Source organism: Schistocerca serialis, chromosome 1 (assembly GCF_023864345.2).
Source record: "Schistocerca serialis cubense isolate TAMUIC-IGC-003099 chromosome 1, iqSchSeri2.2, whole genome shotgun sequence".
NCBI classification, from domain to species: domain Eukaryota; kingdom Metazoa; phylum Arthropoda; class Insecta; order Orthoptera; family Acrididae; genus Schistocerca; species Schistocerca serialis.
In genome coordinates this window covers 961,147,850-961,168,372 of record NC_064638.1, presented here as the reverse complement: position 1 = coordinate 961,168,372, position 20,523 = coordinate 961,147,850, and the positions used below count along the sequence as shown (strand labels likewise).

The following is a 20,523-nucleotide window of genomic DNA, read 5'->3' as shown; positions in this document are numbered from 1 at the left end:
AGGTATCGAATTTATATTATGGACTGACATACAACCAAGCATGTGAACTGGTGTTATGTATGCTAAAAAACTGCAAAAAAATTGCCCTGGGAGGTAGGAACTATGGCAGGAAGGGAACTGGTTTTATGGATTTTTACATAGGTAACAGAAGCTATCTCTTTGTAGACCTGAAAACGTGAGCTTCAGAAGGGATGCCACATTTGTATATGTTAACCTTTTCTTTGAAAATTTTTTGAGTGTATTGGGGGAAATTTAAGTTTACTCCAGACAGGATAATGAACTTGGATGAGTGTGCCATTCCTACCACAATGCAGCCTCCTAAAGGTACTGCAAAATGTGGTATGAAGCAAGTGGGAATAGTAGCATCCCAAGAGGGAGGGGAAAATGCCACCACGTGTGCTTTCTGCTCAGCCTCAGGGATAGTCATACTGCCAGTGTTCATTTTTCCACGAGTCCATATGAAAGACAAATTTCTGAATGGTGCACCAAATGGTAGTATTGGATTCGCCAGCAAATCTGAATACATGACAACCCAATTATTCATCTAAGTTTTGAAGCATATAGCTAAGCACATGAGCTGTTCTAAAGACAATCACCTACTCACACTTCTGGACAGTCATGCAAGTCACATCAGCATTGATATCAATATGGCCAGAGATACTGGAATCACTCTGCTGACAATCCCACCACATTGTTCCCTCGGGATGCAGCTACTAGATATCACTGTATTTGGGTGATTTAAAAGATATCTGAGAACAACAATGGCTGACTGGATGAGAATGCATCCTGGTTGCCCAGTCACTATTTCAGAGATCACTATGTTTTGTGAGATAGCATTTCCACTTTCATTTACCCAAAAATATATCACATCTAGCTTCAAGGTGCCTGCATTGTCGAAAGGTAATGAAGGAGATTATAGGCCATTGGAAGTAATTGAGCATCCAGCAGCCTCTTCATCAAGTTGTGACACACCTTTGCCTGTTGAACCTGCAAGTTTGTGTGATGCTTCCACTTCAGGTGCAGTCCTAACTGAAATTCCAACTCCTGAAGAATGTTGACCTTTCCCAAAAGCCCCAAGGCGAGAAGTAAGATTGAAGCAAAAGAAATCCACAATTTACACTAGTACTGCAATCATAGGGCACCAGTGGTGGGTAAAATGAGAGCTGCAAAGTAACGACTTGCTGGTCAGCCTGGACGTGGTTTCTCTCTTTACCAAGGTGCCTCTTGTAGATTCATTACACCTGATCGGTAATATGTTTGATGCAGATATTACAACGTTGTTCGAGCATACTCTCTCTTCTACATATTTTACATTCAACAATGAATTTTATGAACAATCTGATGGTGTCGCCATGGGGAGTCCTTTGTCTCCCCTGGTGGCCAATCTTTTTATGGAAGATTTTGAAGAGAGAGCTCTCAACTCTGCCACTTTGAAACCGACAGTGTTTTGGCGTTATGTGGATGACACCTTTATAGTATGGCCTCATGGTGTGGACTGTCTCCAGGAATTTTTACATCATATGAATTCCATACATGAAAATATTAAGTTCACTATGGCAACTGAAAAAGATGGTTGTTTGCCATTTTTAGACGTTCTGGTACGGCGCAAGAATGATGGCACACTTGGTCATTTGGCGTATAGGAAACCGACCCATACAGATTTGTATCTGCATGCTACCATCCGGCACAAACAATGAGTGTCCTTAAAACTTTAATCCACTGTGCCCATTCTATTTCTGACGTCGACAGTCTTCAAGCGGAACTGAAACACCTGCAAAAAGTATTCCTGATGAATGGCTTTTCAACTAAGCAAGTGAACAGAGCTATGCAGTCCTACAAACGACGCAACAAGGAAGAAGAAAAGGTCTTCAGGTCAACGGCTTATCTACCTTTTATTGGGAACATCTCGTCACAGATAGGTAGAATATAGAGGAAGCATCAAGTTAGAGTCATCTTTTCCCCTCCTCCTAAAATATCATCACTGGTGGGATCCGTTAAGGATGACCTGGGCCTACGTAAATCAGGTGTCTACAAGATTCCGTGTGATTGTGGCAAGTCATATATAGGGCAGACAACAAGAACGGTGCAGAAACGTATTGTGGAACACCAGCAGCATACTCACCTTCTCCAACCCACCAAGTCCGCAATCGCTGAACATTGCATTTCTAATGGCCACTCTATGAATTACAATGATACAAAAATTGTGGCTCAAACATCAAATTTCTGGAGCTCAATTATAAATGAATCCATAGAAATAAAATTGTCAGACAGCGAGACTCTTATCAATCGTGATAGCGTTACCAGTTAAATTCCGCTTGGAATCCCGTTGTAGAGGAACTTCATAGTCAACGTAGTTATCGGTATAAAGATGAAGATTGATCTGATATCGAAATGCCAAGTTTTTATGGTGGAGGGCGCCAGTCGCAGCGCACGGAGTTGTGAATGCGCACGCTAAACAGTATATGCGCAGCGCATGCGCAATGCAGCCCTCTTTGGCTTTAAATAGCAGAGCTCAGCGCGTATTCACCAGTACTTGTACAGCCGTACTCACCTGAAGTCGGCCAAAAGACTTTGTGCCGAAATATCATGGCAAGATATTACTGACTTAAGGCAGTTCTCCCGAGTTTTTATAAAACAAAATGAGACCAGCTTTAATGAAGACTTTGTTCCAGAGCAAGAAAGATCTGAAGATCTCTGCAAAAAATAAAATCAGTGGTGATACAGACAGTGAATCTGAAACTCTTTCATCCACTATAGTGTAATCTGAGGATGAGTGATGTGAAAGAGACAATGACAAATCCCAAACCTTACAAATGTTGACAGATGATGAAGAACTGAGGTCTGGTGATTTTGTTTTTGCTCGTTTTGCCATCAAGAAGACTTTTAAATATTATGTTGGACAAATTGTGAATACCATTGGGAAAGAGGAAGTGTATGTTTCCTACATGCAGAAAAAAGGATCTGGATTTGTATCCCCTTTTGTTCCAGATGAGTCAATAGTAGAGAGGTCTGATATTATTTGTCACCTGCGTTCTGCAAAAACAACAAGGACCCAAAGGCATGGGAGGATGCTGCAGTTTAATAATAATTTTGAAAAGTACAATATTTGTTTAACAGAAACAAAAAAAATTCTTTAGTTTAATATTGATGTTTCAAATTTTCAAGGAATAAATAAAACTTTGTTTTGGGAAACTTGGCTTATTTATATCAAAAACATATTTTCTACTTTTACCCCATGCAATTTCAGTCAATGACCACATTTTTGCCCCACCATGGGGCAAATGTGTTTCTTGAATATACCGGGTGATCAAAAAGTCAGTATAAATTTGAAAAGTGAATAAAATCATGGAACAAAGTAGATAGAGAGGTACAATTCGACACCCATGCTTGGAATGACATGGGGTTTTATTAGCACCAAAAAAATACAAAAGTTCAAAAATGTCCGACAGATGGCACTTCATGTGATCAGATTAGCAATAATTAGCATAACAAAGTAAGACAAAACAAAGATAATGTTCTTTACAGGAAATTCTCAATATGTCCACTATCATTCCTCAACAATAGCTGTAGTCAAGGAATAATGTTGTGAACAGCACTGTAAAGCATGTCCGGAGTTATGGTGAGGCATTGCCGTCGGATGTTGTCTTTCAGCATCCCTAGAGATGTCGGTCGATCATGATACACTTGCGACTTCAGGTAACCCCAAGGCCAGTAATCACATGGACTGAGGTCTGGGGACCTGGGGGGCAAAGCATGACAAAAGTGGCGACTGAGCACACGATCATCACCAAACGAGACACATAAGAGATCTTTCACGCGTCTAGCAATATGAGGTGGAGCGCCCTCCTCATCCTGCATAAACATCATACGTTCCAGCAGGTGTTTATCAGCAAGGATGGGGATGATGTGATTCTGTAACATATCGGCATACCTCTCACCCGTCACGGTAGCAGTTACAGACGTTTTGCTGTCCAGGGCTCTCTGCTGGACTTTTGCGAACATTTTTTGTTTTTTTTTTTTGTTCTAATAAAACCCCATGCCATTCCAAGCATGTGTGTCAATTTTTACATCTCTATCTACATTGTTCTGTGGTTTATTAAGTTTTCAAATTTATACTGACTTTTTGATCACCCGGTAATATGTAAAATAGAGGAAAACACTTCACGTGGGAAAAATATATCTAAAAACAAAGATGATGTAACTTACCAAACGAAAGCATTGGTACATTGATAGAGACAATAACAAACACAAACACACACACAAATTTCAAGCTTTCGCAACCCACAGTTCCTTCATCAGGAGAGAGGGAAGGAGAGGGAAAAACGAAAGGATGTGGGTTTTGAGGGAGAGGGTAAGGAGTCATTCCAATCCCGGGAGCAGAAAGTCTTACCTTGGGGGCAAAAAGGGACAGGTATACACTCGCACACATATCCACCCACACATATACAGACACAAGCATGATATGCCTGCTTGTGTCCCTATATGTGCGGATGGATATGTGTGTGTGTGTGTGCGAGTGTATACCTGTCCCTTTTTGCCCCCAAGGTAAGTCTTTCCACTCCTGGGATTGGAAGGACTCCTTACTCTCTCCCTTAAAACCCACATCCTTTCATCTTTCCCTCTCCTTCCCTCTTTCCTGATGAAGCAACTGTGGGTTGCAAAAGCTTGAAATTTGAAATTTGTGTGTGTGTGTTTGTGTTTGTTATTGTCTCTTTGTCTCTATCAACGTACCAACACTTTCGTTTGGTAAGTTACATCATCTTTGTGTGTGTGTGTGTGTGTGTGTGTGTGTCTATATATATATATATATATATATATATATATATATATATATATATATATATATATATATATATATATATATATATATATAAAGATGAGGTGACTTACCGAACGAAAGTGCTGGCAGGTCGATAGACACACAAACAAACACAAACATGTGTATGTTTGTGTTTGTTTGTGTGTCTATCGACCTGCCAGCGCTTTCGTTTGGTAAGTCACCTCATCTTTTTTTTATATATAATTTTTCCCACGTGGAATGTTTCCCTCTATATATATATATATATATATATATATATATATATATATATACACACACACACACACACACACACAAACAAAGATGCTTTAACTTACCAAATGAGAAAGCACAAGGACTGGTATGTTGATAGACACACACAAATATTCACTTTCACAATCCCTGGTTGCTTCATCAGGAAGGAGGGAAAGACGAAAGGGTGTGGATTATTTTAAGGGAGAGGTTAAGGAGTCAGTCCAATCCTGGGAGTGGAAAGATTTACCTTAGGGGGAAAAAGGACAGGTATACACTTGCACACTCACACATCCATCCGCACATATACAAACACAGGCAGATAGATGTAAATGCAAAGAGGTTGGGCAGAGATGACAGTTAATGCGGAATATAATGTAGATGATTTCATAATATTCAGTAATGAATGGAACAAGTCAACTAAATTTATTTACACTTACTCATTACTGCATAACTTAACAGAACAGAAAGGAATATGTTGTTTCATACTATACATGAGTACTTAGTTACAAGTTCTTAAATAAAATCTTCAATGAATAGAAAAAAACATTTTAGTTTCACTTTGAGTTTGGCTATCATAAGATGTGATTAGGTAAGTGATAAAAGTATTTGGTAGCAAAAATATTCACCTCTTTTGACGATAATTGATGTTTTCATGAAAGCCATATTCTTCTATCACACTCGCTGATTTCAGTTTCCCATGTGACATTACGAACTATCTGCTACAGGACTGAATAGGAAACAAGTTCAATGTCATCTGTACTACTCCACAACTATCAGTGTGTAAAAATGAAATGGTGGGAAGCCCAGGATGGAATATCAGCAACAGAGCAAGGATAGATTGCTACTCACCATATACAAGACGTGCTGAGTCACAGAAAGAAAGACTGCTAAAATGTTAAAACTTTCAGACAAAGCCCTTCCTCTGCACTAGAAAACACACACACAGACACACACATTCGCACAAGCACAACACACATGCTTGGCCTGTGTATCAGTGTACAAGAGCCTGACTCTGCCCTGAAACAATGGACATGTGTGTGTGAGTTGTGCTTGTGTGACTGGCATTTATTTCTACTGCAAAAGAAGGACTTTGTCCAAAAGATTTAATATGTTAGCAGTCTTTTTTGTTGTGCCTGGCTCTGACTCAATGCCTCCTTTATATGTCGAATATCAACCTATTCCTTCCAAAAAGCAAAAATTGTTTCATTTCTCATGTTCTTTCTTGTGGCAAACACCTGTGTGTCTTGAATTTTGGTATAGGAGAAAAATCAAGGTTTACCATTAGGAAACTTTCAAAAATGAATGTCTAATTTGTAGTGCTCCAACAATAAATACAACACATTAATGATCTTTCAAGCCTTAGTGTATAACAACAGAATAGCAAATATGCCACTTTTGTGCTTTTGGCACTACATTGGGTCCCCTCAGGTTGTTGTGCTATTTACTAGTACCCTGTTTAGATGTTCCTGTTAGCTTTCTCATCTACAATTACTCTTGCAGACTAATGAGAAATTCATAGAAGATAGTTCTTTCTATTATACAACAGTTTAGGTTTCTTACAGTTTTATTTGCGTGAGGAGCAATGGAAATATAGCTGTTTCTATAGCCACTGTAAGTAGTCTAATTTTATCTTCCCAATCCCTATGAGACCAAAATTCAGGGATGTGTAGTATATTCCTACATTCCTCAATTAAAGCTGGTTCTTGAAACTTTGTAATTAGGCTTTCACATCATAGCTTACATCCTCAAGGGTATAACAGATCAATTTTTCAATATTTCTGCCAGTCTCTCTCATCCTTGAAACAAAGCTCTGACTGTTTGTTGCCTGTCTTTGTATCTGTTAATTATACCCTGTTAATCCTATTTTATGCAGATCCCAGATGCTTTGGAAATGTTCTAGGATGGGTTACAGAAGTGCTTTTGTAAGCAATCTCTTCTGTAGACTGCAGCACTTTCCTGGTACCCTACCTATGAACCAAAGTCTGCCACCTGCTTTACCTATGACTTAACATATGTGACTGTTCCATATTATAATCCTACAAATTCTTACACTCATTATTTTTATGAGTTGGTAGATTCCCCTTGAAAATCATTGAGATTGTAGTCATGAGATAATAAACGTTTCTGTTCTTTGAAGTGCAAAATTTTGCATATCTGAATGTTTGAAGCATATTTTAACCACTTTGATATCTTATCAAGATCTTACTGAATATTTGTGCACTTTTATTTCTCTCAGTGCTAGAGTATAAGTTAATTTATCAACTGCAAAGTGTGAGGCTACTATTAAATATTGAATGCAATATCATAATATATAACATTCTCCGCTCCCATAATTATCCTGGCCTCAACCTATGGTAACATCCTGTCCCCACACCCTCCACCCTACAGTTTCCATCCCCATTGTCCTGTCACCTCCTCCCCAGTCTCGTCTCCCACCTTCTTTGTGTACCACCATCTGCCAATGCAGCTCCCCATAATTACCCATTCCTGTCCTTCTTTTACTCCATTTTCTCCTCCTGCCTGCCCCACAACCTCCAAACACTGCTTCTATTGACAGTCTAATTACTGCACACTCTGCCAAACAGTGCTCCTCCCCCCCCCCCACCCCCCACTCCTCCCCCGCCGCCCTCCCAGCTGTACACTGCTATCCCTTCCCCTTCCCTACCCTCTCCAGACTGCTACTTCCATTCCACATGACAGCTGCATTATGATTTGAACTGCTGAAGTTGGTGGTCATGTGAACATGTGGTATGCTTGCTTGTGTTGACGGCTGCATTCTGATTTGAACTGCTGAAATTGGTGGTCATGTGAACATGTGGTATGCTTGCTTGTGTTTATGTATGGTATGTGTTTCTCTTTTGCTGATGAAGGCAGCAGCTGAAATATATGTGTAAGTGTTTTTTAATTATGGCTGTCAGCAATATTTATGGTAATTAGTAGTCTATCTTTTCCTAAATTTTTGATATTCCAACCTGGAGTTTTTATTGTTTGAAGATTCAAGGTAATACTTGAATGTACACATCCACAATAGTTAACTGGGTTTCATGTAAAATTTCCACACTTGTAATTTTTCTAATTTTTCAGTTTCTTAATTAGTGCTTTATTTGGATAATCACACTCAATATTTGGTTTTAAATAAATTAGTACATTAAAAGTACAACATAATACCTGGGCATTAAACAGCTTTAAGAGGTCAAAAAATGATAGTAACTTCAGATCATCTGCAGGTTTAATTACTAGTAACTTTCTGATTAATTACTTTTACAGGAAATAATGAAATTATGGCTATCTAATAAAACAGATCTTTTTCTGAATAAATAGTTATTAGCTTAAAGCTATTTTTATGATTTTATATTTAAAGAAACTGAATTACAGATTCACTTAAAGGAGAATGTTTTATGGAAAACTAACTACCCCATGAGAATTAGCAATGCTCAAATGATCTTGTGAACTATGACTTTTAATAAAGTACTGACTAGATAGAACTTAACTGATATTTTAAATAAATGAGGTATGTCTGCTGTAAATCTAATCATTAAAATAAATAAGAACAGTTGTCTAAAGGAGTAGATTGGTAGCAGATAGAATTCAACCTTGCTAGATTTCAACTTTACCTGAGGACAATGAGTCAGATGTTTGCCAAAATATTATTACTTGGTATCAGTGTTACTTGGCTGATAATCTGTGAAAACTTGTTAAGCCAGCTTGCATTTTCATACTTGAAAAGTAATCAGATATAAACATACCTTTAGTAATGAAGAGACAAGTACATCTATACACATAATCTTCACTGGTTCATTCACTAAAGCATCTATTGCCACTGACATTAACATAGATGTGAGCCATAAATAACTCTTCATTCTGCCATAGGAAAATCCATACATTATCAGAAGGAACATGGCAGTTCCTGCTATAACTGATGACATTGCCCTGAAATGAGTTACAAAATATTCATTCTCTTTAATTGAGTTGATGGAATGTGCTAAATATATTATCTATTTGTAGGATAAAACGTTTAAGGTAACTCCATCATGTCATTTTACACAGTGATCTAGTCTTTTGTTCGATACCACTTTAGAAGCCAACAAATAAAAACTTGCACTCAAAAACATTCTTGAACTAGAAGGTACTAGTTCCTCTCTTCTCACTGCATTCCACTTGCTGATTTATCCACTGAAAATTGTAAACTGAAAATTAATCTTTTAGGCATCTATTGTAATTATTATGTCAGTTAAAAGTCTAGATAAAAGTAGACAACAAAATACAGTGATACTGAAGCAAAATTTTTGCACTAGTGCTAGACTACTGTTTTTACAATACACAATGTTCTAATAGCAGACATTGGATCATCTGAGTAGGTTAAGCTATCAAAATGGAATAGTTTACTGCACTAAGTGAGAAAATCGATGTGCTCTCAGTTAACAAGAGGAATAGGCTGCAAAATTTTAGTCCCCCATTAATGCCAAAATTTTGCTTCAATATCTCTGAATTTTGTTGGCTATTTTTATCTAGACTTTTAACTGACATACTAATTACAGTAGATGCCTAAAAGATTAATTTTCAGTTTACATTTTTCAGTGGATAAATCAGCAAGTGGAAAGTGGAAATGTTCTATTCATGTAGCAATGACAATAAAAAAAATTGTAGAAGGAACTTAGGTTTTTGAATAGTTGGAGTGCATATTGCTTCTCTGAGAATGTCATGTGACTAGCCAATGGATCATTTATAAGGCCATTGAAGCACTCACATTCATATGAAATACAAAAATTGTAGCTTGCATACAAAGAACAGTAATTAAACACTGTGTAAACTGCAATGTAGCATGATTACAAAATTGTAGAAAATGAGGAAGGGAACATATAGCCTGTAGAAAGACACCTGAATTCTGCAAAATTCAAAACTAGAAAACAAAGAAGCATAGGAAAAGTGCATTATTACTATAAACAAGGAATGCTATGCTATTTGAATTTAAGGCTGCACAGTCAAACAACAATGAAAATTCTTGGAGGAAACAAGACTTAAAACATTGGAAAGGGAACCACTCACCCATACTAAACTGATAAGAGGTGGGTGAGCACAGGTACCAGTAACAGGAAGATTTTCGAACTGGCTGTTGAGTTCTTGCACTTGTTTGCACGTACAGACACACAAATACCCAAAGCACAATACTGTGGTTACCAAAAGACTCACTGTTGATTACTGAAAGCAGTTACCAGGGATGAGGTGAAACATGGTAAACAAACGTTCTGTAAAGCTCGGGTTACCACCTTCCAGCGGAAGGAGGTCACTAGTACAAGAAAATGAAGCGCCTACACTGGACCTTATGATCTTATTTATTGTGTAACTACCAGTTTCAGCACTTCAGTGCACCGTCTTCAGGCCTTAGTTGATGCTGAAGGGATTATCACGATCCACATGTACAGTACTTTCGAATGGCTATGTACTGATAATGTTGTGCATAAGGTAAGTTATTTTGATAGTTTAATGAGCTTAAGCTAAGCATATTATGGTGTGTACATGTGGATTAGTAATTGTTCTCTGCGTGTAACTAAAAAAAAATATGGGGATCTGTTGAAAGAACAGGGACATATTGTGTTTTATAACAAATTCATGCACAATGGGCATGAACAGTACGGAAAATTTGAATACTATTTACAAAATAAGTGAGGAAGCGTGGAATAAACCGTGTTCCTGTAACAAAATATCAAGAAAAGGCATGAGTTGTGCAAAGTGCAAGAGTAAATTCCATTACTCATTGTAAATGCAAAAAATAGAGTGAAAAGCTGGAAATGCAGTGATTCTTTTGGTAGTGAATGTGAAGATATGGAAGAAATCAAAACAGGCCCATTAAAAAGTGTCTGCGAAAAGTTAAAGAATGAACTCAGAATAGTAAGAAAGGAATTCAAGTATACGGAAACAATTATATGTGTACTAACAAACAAACTACAGGAGCCAGAATCAGCCAAGAAAGAAATGTGTAATAACTACAGATTTGAGGTGTCCAACATAAAGTACGATTCACAACACAGCATGCATACCACAACACAGAAAGCAGTTCCAAAAGGAAAGCAATCTAAGGGTGCAACAATGAAAATGCAAACCTTTTCTCCTGAGAGTCAGTTAGTGAGTAGGAGGCCTAAAATATTCATTGCCTCTCATAGCCATGGCAGAGACTGTGCAAGAAACATTTTAAACTTAGCTTCAAATAAATATGATGTTGAAGGGAAGGTGATACCAGGTGCCCCCAATAGTGTAATATTTAAAAAAATGCAATGACCTGCACACACTGACAAATAAATATTTTGTAGTTATTTGGGCAGGGGCTAATGACATAGCAAAGAATGAAGCCAACTTGGCAATTCATTCACTACATAAAGCCTTGTCAGCATTACAAAATACAAATGTGATTGTAGTTGGTGTACCACACAGGCATGACCTGCCTGAATGGTCTTGTGTAAACTAAGAAATTCAATGCAAAAAAAAAAAAAAAAAAAAAAAAAAAAATAGTGAAAGGCTTCCATAACACTTGTTTTATTAATACTACTAGTAACAAGGACCTATATACAGCACGTGGACAGAACCTAAATGCAACTGGTAAAGGACTAATTGCCACAAGGATTTATGAATCAGTGGAAACAAACAGGGAAGTGTGAAAAACAGCAATAGAACTTAAATCGAAGGCTACTGCAGTCTCAGATAAACAATCCATGAGAATTGTTACTGACACGACTCCAGCACAAATAACAACAGAATCCTTCAAAGTGAATTCTGTATGTTTGAAGAGGACAACTACTCAAGAAATAAACATATCCAAGAGATCAGTGCAACAGTTAGAAAAAGCAGCAAATGATGTGGCAGGAAAGGAGACACCATGTAAGAAGAGAGACCCACCTGTGAAAAGAAGAATAGCAACTCAAGCTCAAGAACTGATAATACCAACAGATGGAATACGACAGTCAACCCAAAGAAAGAAACCACAACTAAGGGACCAGGATTTTTGGTGTGATCAGCAGTGGTTTCACAGAAGAAAGCAGTTAACGAAGTGAATCATCAAGTAGATGAACAGGTGTGTGACTCTCATAACACAGATGATCACAGTGCATCAAAATTAAAGATATTAAATGAACCTAAAGTTTCAAATACAGAGTCAAATTGCTGTCAGAGGAATACAGACAGAGACAAACTACTTACTTTTCTACAAGTTAACATATGTTGTATTAGAAATAAGATTTTAGAATTAGAACATTTATGTAACACTGAGCATGTAGATGTTATATGTATATCTGAGTACTGGTTAACCCAAGAACAAGTAAATATATTTGTTCCCCAAGTGTGTGTTGTGGGAGACATGATATGTAGAAAGAATCATGGGGCTGCGATATTTGTCAAAGAAGGAATAAAGTTTTCCGGAATTGATGTATCTATGTACTCCTCAGAACGGTATGGGGAGTTTAGTTGTGTAAAACTAATGAATGAAAATATAGTGGTAGTTAGTCTACATAGGTCGCCAGGTGGTGATGTAAATTTGTTTACTGAAAAATGTGAATTAATAGTTAAAAAGATATTGAAGAGTAAGACAATAATTGCTATCTTAGATGATTTCAACACAGAAATGGCAAACACACAGATGTCAGTTGCAAGGACAGTTTTGAATATGCTAAGAACATTAGACCTTTATTGTACAAATAACTGTGCCACATGTAAGAATGCCTGCATACACAATATTGTAGTGAATTTCCGTAGGGAAGATTTTATATCTCAGACTTAAAGGAAGTGGCTTGCAGATCATGAGTCACTACGCCTTACACTCTGTAAGAGGAAGCCAGTTAAAATTGAAGAACGTAAAGTAGTAATGGTACAAGGAGAAAAGGAAGCGTACATAAGTATATTTGTTGATAGATTAGAAAGTGCAGATTGGGACTTTGTATATAATTTTCAGTCTGGAAAAAGGGAAGCTGAAATCACTTTTGATAACTTCTTTAAAAAGTACACAAATTTATGGTATTCTTGCTCGCCAGTAAAAATAAATTGGATATCCAAGTGAAATGAAAAAAAGAAGTCTGAACTGGTTTACAGAAGAGCAAGCAGAATTAGAGGAAACATGCATATGCTGTACCAGATGCATAAGCAAGCCTCTAACCAAGGGGCAGAACAAAGTGTGAACATTCATAGGTCATATCAGAAATACAACAAAATCTACAAAGCTGAATTTCTTATGGCAAAAAAGCAAGCAGTGGAAACTATATAGAAAGGGCTCCCAATAAATGCAAGGCAGCATGACAAATAATAAAAAAAGAGAATACACCAAAATGCACAGAAACAGCTCTGCTTGAACCTGAGGAATTAAATCAGTGCTTTTTAAACTCAGTTAAAGAAATAAGTAAGAGCATTAAAGCAACAAATTCATCTGCAATGGACCTTGTTGGAACACCACTGCCTAACCTGGTATTTCAATGGAGGGTTGTCACACCTGCTGATGTTATAAAAGCTGTATCCAAATTTTCAGGTTCTAAAAGTATGGATTGTTATTGGTTATCAAATAACATAATTAAAAAGACAATATGCTTAATTGCCAAACCATTAGCTTTTATATTTAATAAATATGTAGAATTTGGAATTTTTCCAGATGTACTTACGGTATCAAAAATTGTCCCAGCTTTTAAAAAAGGGGACACACATCTTCTCCAAAGCTACAGACCAGTGTTAATTGTTCCAATATTCGCAATGGTATTTGGGGCACTGATACACACACAAATAAGTAGCTTCTTTGAAAAACACAATATCTTATGTAGCAATCAGTTTGGTTTTCGCAAGGCGAAAGAAACAACAGAGGCCATCTTGGAAACCACTGAGCAACCCTTAACAGCTTTTGAAAACAATAACATGGTATCACTGGTATTATGTGACCTAAGCAAAGCTTTTGATTGCATACCTGTTGCCGTACTACAGAGGAAACTAGAGTTTTATGGGGTGAGAGGGAGCAATTTAGCTGTGATAAATTCTTATTGAAGTAACTGGAAAAAATTCGTTTCAGTCAGAAATGTAAATTCTTCTGTAATGGAAATCAGCACAGGTGTACCACTAGGGTCTATCCTTGGACCCTTCTTCTTCATTGTAGCTATTAATGATTTACCTAAAAAATATAGCCCACCCCATCGTGTGTCATGCTGACGATACAACACTACTTACCACACATCAGAACATTTTAGACCTGAAGAGCCTAACAAAAGTAACACTTGACAAGGGCCTGGACTGGTTTGCAGACACTAATTTCATGCATACCACAACACAGAAAGCAGTTCCAAAAGGAAAGCAATCTAAGGGTGCAACAATGAAAATGCAAACCTTTTCTCCTGAGAGTCAGTTAGTGAGTAGGAGGCCTAAAATATTCATTGCCTCTCATAGCCATGGCAGAGACTGTGCAAGAAACATTTTAAACTTAGCTTCAAATAAATATGATGTTGAAGGGAAGGTGATACCAGGTGCCCCCAATAGTGTAATATTTAAAAAAATGCAATGACCTGCACACACTGACAAATAAATATTTTGTAGTTATTTGGGCAGGGGCTAATGACATAGCAAAGAATGAAGCCAACTTGGCAATTCATTCACTACATAAAGCCTTGTCAGCATTACAAAATACAAATGTGATTGTAGTTGGTGTACCACACAGGCATGACCTGCCTGAATGGTCTTGTGTAAACTAAGAAATTCAATGCACAAAAAAAAAAAAAAAAAAAAAAAAAAAAAAAAAAAAAAAAAAAAAAAAAAAAAAAAAAAAAAAAAAATAGTGAAAGGCTTCCATAACACTTGTTTTATTAATACTACTAGTAACAAGGACCTATATACAGCACGTGGACAGAACCTAAATGCAACTGGTAAAGGACTAATTGCCACAAGGATTTATGAATCAGTGGAAACAAACAGGGAAGTGTGAAAAACAGCAATAGAACTTAAATCGAAGGCTACTGCAGTCTCAGATAAACAATCCATGAGAATTGTTACTGACACGACTCCAGCACAAATAACAACAGAATCCTTCAAAGTGAATTCTGTATGTTTGAAGAGGACAACTACTCAAGAAATAAACATATCCAAGAGATCAGTGCAACAGTTAGAAAAAGCAGCAAATGATGTGGCAGGAAAGGAGACACCATGTAAGAAGAGAGACCCACCTGTGAAAAGAAGAATAGCAACTCAAGCTCAAGAACTGATAATACCAACAGATGGAATACGACAGTCAACCCAAAGAAAGAAACCACAACTAAGGGACCAGGATTTTTGGTGTGATCAGCAGTGGTTTCACAGAAGAAAGCAGTTAACGAAGTGAATCATCAAGTAGATGAACAGGTGTGTGACTCTCATAACACAGATGATCACAGTGCATCAAAATTAAAGATATTAAATGAACCTAAAGTTTCAAATACAGAGTCAAATTGCTGTCAGAGGAATACAGACAGAGACAAACTACTTACTTTTCTACAAGTTAACATATGTTGTATTAGAAATAAGATTTTAGAATTAGAACATTTATGTAACACTGAGCATGTAGATGTTATATGTATATCTGAGTACTGGTTAACCCAAGAACAAGTAAATATATTTGTTCCCCAAGTGTGTGTTGTGGGAGACATGATATGTAGAAAGAATCATGGGGCTGCGATATTTGTCAAAGAAGGAATAAAGTTTTCCGGAATTGATGTATCTATGTACTCCTCAGAACGGTATGGGGAGTTTAGTTGTGTAAAACTAATGAATGAAAATATAGTGGTAGTTAGTCTACATAGGTCGCCAGGTGGTGATGTAAATTTGTTTACTGAAAAATGTGAATTAATAGTTAAAAAGATATTGAAGAGTAAGACAATAATTGCTATCTTAGATGATTTCAACACAGAAATGGCAAACACACAGATGTCAGTTGCAAGGACAGTTTTGAATATGCTAAGAACATTAGACCTTTATTGTACAAATAACTGTGCCACATGTAAGAATGCCTGCATACACAATATTGTAGTGAATTTCCGTAGGGAAGATTTTATATCTCAGACTTAAAGGAAGTGGCTTGCAGATCATGAGTCACTACGCCTTACACTCTGTAAGAGGAAGCCAGTTAAAATTGAAGAACGTAAAGTAGTAATGGTACAAGGAGAAAAGGAAGCGTACATAAGTATATTTGTTGATAGATTAGAAAGTGCAGATTGGGACTTTGTATATAATTTTCAGTCTGGAAAAAGGGAAGCTGAAATCACTTTTGATAACTTCTTTAAAAAGTACACAAATTTATGGTATTCTTGCTCGCCAGTAAAAATAAATTGGATATCCAAGTGAAATGAAAAAAAGAAGTCTGAACTGGTTTACAGAAGAGCAAGCAGAATTAGAGGAAACATGCATATGCTGTACCAGATGCATAAGCAAGCCTCTAACCAAGGGGCAGAACAAAGTGTGAACATTCATAGGTCATATCAGAAATACAACAAAATCTACAAAGCTGAATTTCTTATGGCAAAAAAGCAAGCAGTGGAAACTATATAGAAAGGGCTCCCAATAAATGCAAGGCAGCATGACAAATAATAAAAAAAGAGAATACACCAAAATGCACAGAAACAGCTCTGCTTGAACCTGAGGAATTAAATCAGTGCTTTTTAAACTCAGTTAAAGAAATAAGTAAGAGCATTAAAGCAACAAATTCATCTGCAATGGACCTTGTTGGAACACCACTGCCTAACCTGGTATTTCAATGGAGGGTTGTCACACCTGCTGATGTTATAAAAGCTGTATCCAAATTTTCAGGTTCTAAAAGTATGGATTGTTATTGGTTATCAAATAACATAATTAAAAAGACAATATGCTTAATTGCCAAACCATTAGCTTTTATATTTAATAAATATGTAGAATTTGGAATTTTTCCAGATGTACTTACGGTATCAAAAATTGTCCCAGCTTTTAAAAAAGGGGACACACATCTTCTCCAAAGCTACAGACCAGTGTTAATTGTTCCAATATTCGCAATGGTATTTGGGGCACTGATACACACACAAATAAGTAGCTTCTTTGAAAAACACAATATCTTATGTAGCAATCAGTTTGGTTTTCGCAAGGCGAAAGAAACAACAGAGGCCATCTTGGAAACCACTGAGCAACCCTTAACAGCTTTTGAAAACAATAACATGGTATCACTGGTATTATGTGACCTAAGCAAAGCTTTTGATTGCATACCTGTTGCCGTACTACAGAGGAAACTAGAGTTTTATGGGGTGAGAGGGAGCAATTTAGCTGTGATAAATTCTTATTGAAGTAACTGGAAAAAATTCGTTTCAGTCAGAAATGTAAATTCTTCTGTAATGGAAATCAGCACAGGTGTACCACTAGGGTCTATCCTTGGACCCTTCTTCTTCATTGTAGCTATTAATGATTTACCTAAAAAATATAGCCCACCCCATCGTGTGTCATGCTGACGATACAACACTACTTACCACACATCAGAACATTTTAGACCTGAAGAGCCTAACAAAAGTAACACTTGACAAGGGCCTGGACTGGTTTGCAGACACTAATTTCATGCATACCACAACACAGAAAGCAGTTCCAAAAGGAAAGCAATCTAAGGGTGCAACAATGAAAATGCAAACCTTTTCTCCTGAGAGTCAGTTAGTGAGTAGGAGGCCTAAAATATTCATTGCCTCTCATAGCCATGGCAGAGACTGTGCAAGAAACATTTTAAACTTAGCTTCAAATAAATATGATGTTGAAGGGAAGGTGATACCAGGTGCCCCCAATAGTGTAATATTTAAAAAAATGCAATGACCTGCACACACTGACAAATAAATATTTTGTAGTTATTTGGGCAGGGGCTAATGACATAGCAAAGAATGAAGCCAACTTGGCAATTCATTCACTACATAAAGCCTTGTCAGCATTACAAAATACAAATGTGATTGTAGTTGGTGTACCACACAGGCATGACCTGCCTGAATGGTCTTGTGTAAACTAAGAAATTCAATGCAAAAAAAAAAAAAAAAAAAAAAAAAAAATAGTGAAAGGCTTCCATAACACTTGTTTTATTAATACTACTAGTAACAAGGACCTATATACAGCACGTGGACAGAACCTAAATGCAACTGGTAAAGGACTAATTGCCACAAGGATTTATGAATCAGTGGAAACAAACAGGGAAGTGTGAAAAACAGCAATAGAACTTAAATCGAAGGCTACTGCAGTCTCAGATAAACAATCCATGAGAATTGTTACTGACACGACTCCAGCACAAATAACAACAGAATCCTTCAAAGTGAATTCTGTATGTTTGAAGAGGACAACTACTCAAGAAATAAACATATCCAAGAGATCAGTGCAACAGTTAGAAAAAGCAGCAAATGATGTGGCAGGAAAGGAGACACCATGTAAGAAGAGAGACCCACCTGTGAAAAGAAGAATAGCAACTCAAGCTCAAGAACTGATAATACCAACAGATGGAATATGACAGTCAACCCAAAGAAAGAAACCACAACTAAGGGACCAGGATTTTTGGTGTGATCAGCAGTGGTTTCACAGAAGAAAGCAGTTAACGAAGTGAATCATCAAGTAGATGAACAGGTGTGTGACTCTCATAACACAGATGATCACAGTGCATCAAAATTAAAGATATTAAATGAACCTAAAGTTTCAAATACAGAGTCAAATTGCTGTCAGAGGAATACAGACAGAGACAAACTACTTACTTTTCTACAAGTTAACATATGTTGTATTAGAAATAAGATTTTAGAATTAGAACATTTATGTAACACTGAGCATGTAGATGTTATATGTATATCTGAGTACTGGTTAACCCAAGAACAAGTAAATATATTTGTTCCCCAAGTGTGTGTTGTGGGAGACATGATATGTAGAAAGAATCATGGGGCTGCGATATTTGTCAAAGAAGGAATAAAGTTTTCCGGAATTGATGTATCTATGTACTCCTCAGAACGGTATGGGGAGTTTAGTTGTGTAAAACTAATGAATGAAAATATAGTGGTAGTTAGTCTACATAGGTCGCCAGGTGGTGATGTAAATTTGTTTACTGAAAAATGTGAATTAATAGTTAAAAAGATATTGAAGAGTAAGACAATAATTGCTATCTTAGATGATTTCAACACAGAAATGGCAAACACACAGATGTCAGTTGCAAGGACAGTTTTGAATATGCTAAGAACATTAGACCTTTATTGTACAAATAACTGTGCCACATGTAAGAATGCCTGCATACACAATATTGTAGTGAATTTCCGTAGGGAAGATTTTATATCTCAGACTTAAAGGAAGTGGCTTGCAGATCATGAGTCACTACGCCTTACACTCTGTAAGAGGAAGCCAGTTAAAATTGAAGAACGTAAAGTAGTAATGGTACAAGGAGAAAAGGAAGCGTACATAAGTATATTTGTTGATAGATTAGAAAGTGCAGATTGGGACTTTGTATATAATTTTCAGTCTGGAAAAAGGGAAGCTGAAATCACTTTTGATAACTTCTTTAAAAAGTACACAAATTTATGGTATTCTTGCTCGCCAGTAAAAATAAATTGGATATCCAAGTGAAATGAAAAAAAGAAGTCTGAACTGGTTTACAGAAGAGCAAGCAGAATTAGAGGAAACATGCATATGCTGTACCAGATGCATAAGCAAGCCTCTAACCAAGGGGCAGAACAAAGTGTGAACATTCATAGGTCATATCAGAAATACAACAAAATCTACAAAGCTGAATTTCTTATGGCAAAAAAGCAAGCAGTGGAAACTATATAGAAAGGGCTCCCAATAAATGCAAGGCAGCATGACAAATAATAAAAAAAGAGAATACACCAAAATGCACAGAAACAGCTCTGCTTGAACCTGAGGAATTAAATCAGTGCTTTTTAAACTCAGTTAAAGAAATAAGTAAGAGCATTAAAGCAACAAATTCATCTGCAATGGACCTTGTTGGAACACCACTGCCTAACCTGGTATTTCAATGGAGGGTTGTCACACCTGCTGATGTTATAAAAGCTGTATCCAAATTTTCAGGTTCTAAAAGTATGGATTGTTATTGGTTATCAAATAACATAATTAAAAAGACAATATGCTTAATTGCCAAACCATTAGCTTTTATATTTAATAAATATGTAGAATTTGGAATTTTTCCAGATGTACTTACGGTATCAAAAATTGTCCCAGCTTTTAAAAAAGGGGACACACATCTTCTCCAAAGCTACAGACCAGTGTTAATTGTTCCAATATTCGCAATGGTATTTGGGGCACTGATACACACACAAATAAGTAGCTTCTTTGAAAAACACAATATCTTATGTAGCAATCAGTTTGGTTTTCGCAAGGCGAAAGAAACAACAGAGGCCATCTTGGAAACCACTGAGCAACCCTTAACAGCTTTTGAAAACAATAACATGGTATCACTGGTATTATGTGACCTAAGCAAAGCTTTTGATTGCATACCTGTTGCCGTA

The 20,523-nt window shown here is 36.8% G+C and overlaps 1 protein-coding gene across 5 annotated transcripts in view; it reads right to left on the bottom strand.

Moving 5' to 3' along the window:
* Window positions 1-20,523, bottom strand: part of LOC126412840 (polycystic kidney disease protein 1-like 2) — a 126,728-nt gene that overhangs the window by 97,375 nt on the left and 8,830 nt on the right. For 4 of the 5 annotated variants that reach the window (XM_050082686.1, XM_050082711.1, XM_050082719.1 and 1 more), the window contains one exon: window positions 8,800-8,983. In XM_050082686.1, coding sequence (XP_049938643.1) covers window positions 8,800-8,983 — 184 coding nt within the window. Of the gene's footprint in view, window positions 1-8,799; window positions 8,984-10,099; window positions 10,230-20,523 lie in introns of those variants that run through there. The other variant, XM_050082701.1, reaches the window with a different exon arrangement.